Source organism: Sander lucioperca, chromosome 5 (assembly GCF_008315115.2).
Source record: "Sander lucioperca isolate FBNREF2018 chromosome 5, SLUC_FBN_1.2, whole genome shotgun sequence".
In the NCBI taxonomy this organism is placed as follows: domain Eukaryota; kingdom Metazoa; phylum Chordata; class Actinopteri; order Perciformes; family Percidae; genus Sander; species Sander lucioperca.
In genome coordinates, this window is record NC_050177.1 from 21,784,183 (window position 1) to 21,793,395 (window position 9,213).

The following is a 9,213-nucleotide window of genomic DNA, read 5'->3' on the forward strand; positions in this document are numbered from 1 at the left end:
TGTCATATCTGTTTTTCAGATGCAACAATCCAAGCAGAAAAGTCCCATTATTGTTAAGCAGCATATATGCCCAGTATTGCATCCCAATACCCCCCCACCCCCTTACCTACGGTCCCAAATATACATTCTTTAATTATCGTTCGGCTTATTTTTACTTACAGGGGGCTGGAGCTTATCCTAGAATTCAGTTGGCAGGGGACAAAAACTCTCTGGGCAGAGCGCCAGTCCATCACTGGGGCTGACTCAGTCAGACAGGGAGTTACTCACTCTCACATTCATACCTATTAGCAATTTAGAGCCCTCAAGCCAGCTAACAGTATGTCTTGTGGACTATGGACAGTATATTCACGGGGAAAAAAATGTGAACTGCACAAACGCCTAGCAGACTGGACAGCTGCGCTTCTAGTTTTGAGCTGACAGCTAGCTACTGCACAATTGTAATATAATACAGAGAGAAGATTTAAATGGAGTCTCTTAGAAGTGAGTAAGCCACCTGCCTGTAGGATAAATGGCTTTGTATTTCTTTGTAGTCAGAGGCATCCTGTAGCGCTTCTCCAATCTGGAGAAGAAAAGCTGTAGCCTAAGGTTCCTCTGAGATGCACAGAGCCCTTCTCCTCACCCCTTGTTCCCAAAGAACCCCAAACTGGCTCTGTGGCCATCTGATTTATTTACTGGCCACATTGATGAGCCTCGCCACCTTGCTCCTATATTTAATGTTCAGGTTACTTTACCAAGTATATATTCTATGACAACACTTTTAATGAGAGTTGAGGGAAAAATGTACTTGGCTTCCGTAAAAGCTATTAGTTAGTAGGCAAATAAATGTAACATACATTTCTCAAAAAACACAATCCACAATCTCACAGAAACAAAGTTTACCATCTAAAATAAGTCCTAGCAACCCTGACTCCTAAAAATTGTTTATATACAACTAAACGTAATGCCAATAGGATTACTTCTTGAGTAAGCAGCTTGAAAAAATGTTAACATATCAGGCAAAAGACAAAAAATAAGACACTGAACGTTTCAGTAAAATTATATCTGACAACGCATTTCATTTGTTTTCGACAAAATATCCGTGCGGTACATAAGTGTCACTTCATTCACTCAAAACAAGATAAAATGTTGCCTCTTAACAAAATCCAGGCAGCAATGACATTTGACGTGATTGGGAAAGTGATTTAGTAATATATAAACTGAATTTCTAAGTAACAAGATTGACTCCTAGGTACTTAAAGTTGTGTCATGACTGGCTGAGTGGCAAAGTCCTGTTCAGAGCAAATAGTGCTGACACCAAGTCTGGAGAGCAGTCACACACGGTTCAGCTAGGCCAACTCTCCAGTCACATCACTTATTAGCAAATTAGAGCCCTCAATCCAGCTAAAAGTGTGTATCTGGACTATGAACAGTAGCCTATATCCACAAGTAGACAATTGAAACTCCACGACTAGCAGAGTGGACAGCTGCGCTTCTAGTTTTGAGCTGACACCTTGCTACCATCATGCCACTGATTGTTTTTAAAATACGCACTGTAATAAACTGTAATAAAATACACAGAGACTATACAAAGGGAGTGTCTTAGAAGTGAGCAAGCCACCTGCCTGTGGGACAAATGACTAGTCAGAGGCATCCTGTAGCGCCTGCTAGAATGTAGCTTCTCAAATCTGGAGAACAGAGGATTTAAAGGTTCCCCTGACATCAACAGAGCCTTTCTCCTCACCCTTTGTTCCCAAAAAAACCCCATACTACTTGTTAAATGTACTAGCTCCAAAGAATATTCCACAATAATACAGAAACAAAGTTTACCATCTAAGAAGATTCCAAGCAACCCTGACTCCTAAAAATTATGTTTAAATACGACTAATTTACAACACCAAATACGATTTGGTGTGAAACGTAATGTCAACAGGATTACTTCTTGAGTAAGCTGCTTGAAAACATGTTAATACATCAGTGACACTGAATTTATCATTAAAATTATATCCGACGGCATATTTCATTGGTTTTCAACAAATTATCCAAAAAAACAATAATCCACTTAATGTGCAGCATTATTAAAACTTGTTTATGGATAGGTTTTAGGGGTGTTGAAATGAATCATTGCATCCATGCATCGCGATGCGGATGTGGATGATTCTGCATCGATGCAGTGACGGACAATAATCGATTACTGCCTACCGATATTGCTTGTTGATTTTCAGTGTGCTGCTTTTTCTGTTTTTGCCTTTTGTCTGTTGTCTTCAGACTCTGCTACATTCAGGAAGTGTCTTTTTAAGAGCAGATGCAATAAAAATGAGAGTTTGTATATATATATATATATATATATATATATCTGACTGCTGGAAATGGTTGATGAAAACTATGTGTAGCAACATATAATTAATTTGAGGAGGTGGTGCATCGTGATGCATCGGGATGTCGACTCGTATCGAATCGTTGACAGGATAATCGTAATCGAATTGAATCATGAGGCCAGTGAAGATTCACACCCCTAATAGGTTTGGTCACTAGCAGCACTTTGCACAGGAAAGATCATGGTCTTGGTTTAATAGAGAAAGAGTTTGCAGTGACATAAAACACAAGACTTTCGTTGCCCAAACCTAACCACAGATAGGCCCATCATCCATAGGGATGCACCGATCAGACGTTTTCAGTCCTGATACCGATGCCTGGGCTTTGAGTATCTGTCGATACCCGATACCAATCCGATACCGTTGTTGAATTAACCATGTGGAAGAGACTAGGCACCAGACTTTCCTGACTAAACATTACTTTCCTAACTAAGACAAAATAACATAGATGTAATGTATTGAATTCTTATTTATTTGTACACTCAACTCTTCCAGCATGCGACACACGTGCGATAGAGGGAAAAAAACTAACAAAACTGGATCGGCCCGTGGATCTGTTCATTTTTCCGATCCCCGATCCAGCTATTTTGTCAATATCGGGACCGATATCCGATCTTAATATCGGATCGGTGCACCCCTAATCATCCACCACAACCAACTCCCTGACACGCTGGTGCGGTACATAAGTGGCTGTGGGAAAGCGATTTAGTAATGCATAAACAGAATTTCTAGGTAAGTGATTCCTAGGTACTTCAAGTTTATTATTAAGGGCTGAGTGGCCTATTAAAAACAGATAATCAGCAGAAATCCAGTGCACTCTGCTGACACAAGAGGTGCATCTCACTTCCCTTATTCGATAGCTCCTCGGTCCTCGGCTGAACCGCAAGTTGTTCTGTCCCTCCTTCGTGAGGACCGTCTCAAAGCTCTTACTTATGCCCCGAGGAGCGAGGAGAGATCCCAGAGGAGCTATGAGCGAGGAGGGATCCCCGAGTAGCTATAAGCGAGGATACATGAGAGCAGCCTTCCCGGAAGCTGTGCAGCTGAAAGGGTTGCTAACTCCGCCCATACGCTTCAGAGGAAAGGAGCTATGGAGCTAGACGGCTAAATTTGTCTCTTTCGCCTGATTGTCGTTGAGAAATCTCAGATTTGATGTAGTTTTTGCAAGTTCAACATGGATTATAGGTCGAAAGTTGAATGAACGAGTACTTGTGTCCTTTCGATTTCTTACAGGTTGAGTCGTTGTTGCCCATAACACGCTAGCATTCTGCTAATGAATGCTGATTGGTCAATGAAGGACTGATTACGACCAGAGATCCCACTTGACGGCATCCGAAGCACGTGTATTGACAGGGAGAGTCTAACCTGTCAGCTGTGTTGTATTAACAGAGAGAGTCTAACCTGTCAGCTGTGTTGTCGTGTATTAACAGGGAGAGTCTAACCTGTCAGCTGTGTTGTCGATGCCTCAAGAGAAAAAAGGAAGCGACTCAGAGCTTGCCGTAAAGCAGTATCTCTGGCCGTATGTGTTTGACGTCATTGACATTTTAAAAAAGCTTTTTAGAACAAAAAAGCCACTTCAAAAAAATCTAACACCCAGCAGTGTGTATTTTCTTAGCCTCCCCTTTCAAATGCAACATTCAAATTACTAGACAAAAAATGATATCCTGAGAAAAGTGGATTTTGAGGGGTATAGCTCCATAGAGTCCCATTCATTCTGCACTGGCCTGTGAGCGCCCCCTGGAACTCTCTCATGGAACTCTGGTGGAACTGCAACCAGTTCAGAAGCCGGAAGTAACGAGAGAGTGGAACTTCTTCCCTTATTAGAAATTCTTTGGACATACTAAGACATGAGGAAGGGAGGCAAGTGGAGGAGCCGGAGATGCAATGTAAGGGAAGTAGGATGTAGAGCAGTCACACATGGTTCAGGTATGCCAACTCTCCAGTCACATCACCCCGATACAAAAAGCCAGCATCCTGATTAATTAGGCTTTTGATACAACAATAGGTCTGTGAAAAATGTGTTTCACCTTAGGGAATTTCATTCTTTATTTGGTTCTGATTCAGTAAAATTGCAAAAGCATGTTGTAATCAGAAACAACAAGGATCAGTGATTACTAATCATAGCCCAATATGCATCATTGTGCCTGACATAATTGTAGCAGCATATGTAATACCATTAAGCTAATGAAAACAATTAATTTGGCAACTATTAGTGATCATATATTTAACAAAGCAGTAGGGACATAAAATACTGAGATTCTGTCAATTTCTCATTGAAAGGATTTCAGCATGCTTGTGTGCTTTATATCTAAGCAGCCAATTTTAAAGTCATATATGTAAGTCATATAGGCCTATGCTTCACAAAGTGGATTTCTGTTGTCCCAGAACAGGTCGTAGTTAATCTCTGGTGTGCTAACAAGGGGAGGCCAACTATTGCAAACAGGCTTTAATCTCTTCATATCATGTTGAAATTGTACCAGCATACCATCGGCTCTGGTCAGCTTGACTTCATATCTACATAGGCTAGCTCTGTAAATGAGTTCCAACATCCATAATGTAGAAATGTATCAATCCACTCCTGTAGCAAAATCTTGTCCTGTTTTTTTACCCACTCAGTAGTATCCAAACTCATATTTTCTTCAAAATCTGTCAAAAATTGCTTTTCAATACGCAGTTCCCTGAGAAGCTTTTCATACGCAGTCCCCTGAGAGACGCATAATCAACTGTAGTCGCAACCTACAAACATAGCCAGCTAACCGCAGGAGCTACGAACAAACTGTATTTTGCAATATTTTTTAAGTTGGGTAAAATATGAAGATGTAGAGCATGATCATTCAAATGGATAGTGGGTATTTGTGTGATTATGTTGCAGGCAGCAGTGGTTTGATACATTTCGTTTTGATACTTTTTCCCATCTTTAAAACATTATAACCACCAATCCATGCAACTGGTATTAAATTCAAGTGGATCACAACTCCGCCACTTTAAGTATCACTTTAAGGAAGCCAAAATAAGCTTGGTAATAACTCTGACCTGACATGATAGTCAGGGTACAGAGCATTTCATGCTTTTGTTTACATCAACCCGGTGTTCACAGCACATGAGAACTCTGTTACTCCCACGTCAGGATTAAGATGAAAGATGCTGTGAGAGCTTTTTCCTAATTTCATAGGTCACACTTTTCAAAATGTTGTCTTTTCACAGCACTCTCCATTATCCATCAGATCATACTTGACTTTGATCATGAAGATGCAGGCTGTTGGGGGGGAATTACTGGAATTGTTGGGTCTTTGTAAATTATAGAGTGTGGTCTAGACCTACTTTATCTGTAAAGTGTCTTGAGAGAACTCTTGTTATGATTTGATACTATAAATAACATTGAATTAAAATGTTGACTAATGAAACTCTTTTTTTTGTCAGAGAAGTTCGTTGAACGATTCATACCAAGTGACAATTAGCAAAGTAGAAAAACCCACTCTTATTTTCTCATCTTGGAGAAAGCTGTGAGTCAGCTGACAGGTCGCAAAGGGGGTGACTACTGTGAATTGCACATCTGAGTATGAGACTAATCTAGTCTGTTTCCAACTTTATGGTTAGAAACAACAAGCAACAAGCAATATCGTCTTGCTTATGCCAAATTTGATTAGGTGTATGACCTAAGTTTATGGTCAGAGGTTAAGTGCAGCCTTAACCTTATGGACAGCTGAAAACAGCAGCTGATGATTCGACTGAAAAGGCATAAAAACTACTTGATGACCATAGTGTTTCACACCTTAGGGACACTATTTTGACCTAATGATCTAAAATCTAACACACTAAACTAAGTACCAAGTAAGTATATTGTTGCTGACAACTTTCGGGCTATTTCAAGCCAAAGAGGGAACATTATTCTGTTGAGATTATAGTATTAAAATAAAATATGTTTTGATGTTTATATTCTTGGGATTGTTGTCATATGTGTGTATGTAAACTGGTTGCCAGCCTGTCAACCCGTAAATAAACAGACAAACTGTCTGAGAAACAATATTTTGACTCTTTCTCGTAATGTGTTTGGACAGGAATGATGCAGTAAATTAATTAGGTAATGTCATTTTGATTGAAGAACTCTGGTACAGAGTGAAGTATGTACGTACAGAGCTGCTTTTTCTTCTGAAGGTGTTTTGTGTTTACTTCAACTAAGATTTATCTTTCTGATGGCCGGGCCCCATTTCATAAATCAACACATCTCAAACATCTAAGGAGGAGTTCAGCAGGCAGTTCAACAAGAACGGCAGTGAAATAACAAAGCCAAAAAATAAAAAATAAAATAAGACCCTTTTCATGATAGAGGATGCTGGTATGAACATCTAACTACATTTTTTTCCCCAAGATGTTCCTTGGATGAGAGGAAAAACATTATATTTTCATTACTCCACAAATTGGACCCCATGAGATTCAGTTGAGAATTCTACTGGATCTTCAGGCCCTCTCTGAACTTCAAAAATAACCTGAACTTATAAGCATAGAGATGCATGTAGTCATGGCATCTTACAGACAGGAGGGTTGTTTGCATGGCAGCTTCCTCCACCCTCATCCCTGGCTAGTATTATCCATGCACATTTTGTGATGCCATTTGGTCCAAAGATTGCTGCATTAAATGTGGTTCATTTGTATTTACATAATTTGGGTGGAGGTTGTATTTATGTTTGCAAACACATCAAGTAGAATCAAATTCACCTGATATCTTAAATAGCTAACCACAGCAACGCACTTATTAAATCATTCAAAGGTTTGGGACCTTTATAAAGTGTACTCTTGTATGTTACATACAGTATAAGAGCATGCACAAACTATTCTGAAATATAATAATGCACAGAGGAGCAAAAGGCAGCTGTAACATCAATGCTCTGCCTTCAATGGCTCAATAGAATAAAGCAAAATGAAGACATTATTAAATTTGATGGTGCACTGTCTAGACAATACGTGTTAATAAAACATCAGCGTAGACAACAGTGTGGTATTCCGTGTGCACATTTCCTGGGGAAATAGCACTGCAAAGTTTGAGGGGGAAAGGTGTCGGAGACTATGGCAGTTTAACTCTCATGTCTGAACATGCTCGCTTTCACCACGCTGCTGAGGATCTGCACTAACCAAATTATCACCAAACACTGGCCACTCCTTGAATCCTCAATGCTAGCAATTCTGGGCTCCCAGAAGACACCCTAAAAACTAATCCCTGGCATGTTATGTCAGGGGGCCCTTAGCTCCAGGCCCCCTGACTTCTCCCACAAACACTAGCAGCAGCAGCAGCAGCAGATGTCCCCTGCCTCTGCTCACTTACATCACTGCATTTCAACATAAATACCGTTTGAAATAAAGTGTGCACCAGCAGGCTATAAAGCACTCACATTGCACCTTAATCCCAGCAGGTATTCACTTTACCTTCACTGACATCATCCACACCAGTGTGCCTCATTTACAAGCAAACACTGGAAGTTGGGACTTTGTTTAATCTGAAAACTTGAGAACTGGCTTTGTATTAGTAGGCTATGCCCTCATCCTCAACCCACCTTGTCTGTGTGCATGTGTGACTTTTGGATGTAGGCTAAGCTGTTTCCTCTCACATATCCCGCGGCACTTATATCAGTAGGCACTGAAAACAATTTAATAATCATTTGCACAGTCTCGATGTTAAAAAAAGCATTATTTAGCCATATGTCAACATTATATTCTGTTGTTGTTGCCACTGAATAACATTCCTGATTAAGGGTAAAGCAATAGTCTTGGGGGAAAAAACGTTTACTTACCAAATTCAGCACCGTTTCAACAATATCCCGGTTGTTAACCTCTCCGACCTGGATCAGTCCGATGACAACTGCAAATTTCATTTTAATATTCCGGATTGGAACCGATGGATTGATAATCCCAGCCGGGAGCACCACTGAACCTGAACCGGACATCATCGTTGTCTCACCGGTGGCAGCGGAGACTGCAGCCGCGTGTTGCCTGTGACCTGGAGGAGGTTGTCGGTCCGAGAGCGACATCGACCCCGGCATTGTTACCGGCGGTCTCTCGCTTGTCATTTCCACCCAAACCGGGCGGCTTCAGAAGCTAGTTACACGCTTTCTCCTTGTAATAAATCCAATCACTGCTCAGGAAACATAAAACAAGAAAAGAAAGAGAGGAACCCGTGACAAACAAAAACACAACCAAGAAATGATTAATCTCTCTCTCAGTAAAATCCACTCTCGGGAGTTTCGGTTAGAGAGTCCGGTGTTGGTGTGTTGTCGGTGCCAGCCGGTTACTGAGCAAACTGACCTGCGCTGTGTATACAAGGCTGTGTGCATGTGAGAATGCCGCTCTCTGTAATGCGCGTCTCCGTGTCTGTGCTGCTGTCATCACCGCCATGTTGCCGCCCCCTGCCTGCGGTTCCACTCTCACAACGCCCGCGCTGGCTGCGATGATGGAGCTGGAGAGCTGGAGCCCCGCTAGCAGCTCGGCCGTTTCCCCGTGCTATCCACCTGGCAGGTCACAGGTGGGAGCAGCGGAGTGCTTCTTTGAAACATGGTCACTTGGTATTACCTGGCCAAGCAGAAGATAAGCAGACAGTGGGTTTATATTGCAATGCACATCTACGCCTATGTTTATAAAGTTAGTCTGTTAGTCAGTCAAGCCAAACCGGTAGATTAATTACCGTTGATAGTTAAACTAAAACGAAAAACATTAATAAATATCCAAAATGCGAGTTGTAATAGTTAACTAGGACTATAGTTAGTCATACAAACACATTGTGTAGCCTACCTAATGACATGAATAATGGCTTTGTTCTATTTGGGTGCCCCAGTAGTGAGCTACTGGGGCACATGGAATGATTAATAATAATATT

At 41.1% G+C, this 9,213-nt stretch overlaps 1 protein-coding gene across 11 annotated transcripts in view; it reads right to left on the bottom strand.

Moving 5' to 3' along the window:
• nbeab (neurobeachin b) overlaps positions 1-8,761 on the bottom strand; it is a 252,065-nt gene extending 243,304 nt beyond the window's left edge. For 8 of the 11 annotated variants that reach the window (XM_036001181.1, XM_031297412.2, XM_036001183.1 and 5 more), the window contains exon 1: positions 8,135-8,756. In XM_036001181.1, coding sequence (XP_035857074.1) covers positions 8,135-8,410 — 276 coding nt within the window. In that variant the 5' untranslated portion in view covers positions 8,411-8,756. Of the gene's footprint in view, positions 1-8,134 lie in introns of all 11 variants that reach the window. The other 3 variants (XM_031297411.1, XM_031297410.2, XM_036001185.1) reach the window with 2 other exon arrangements.
• Between the last annotated feature and the right edge of the window lie 452 nt (positions 8,762-9,213).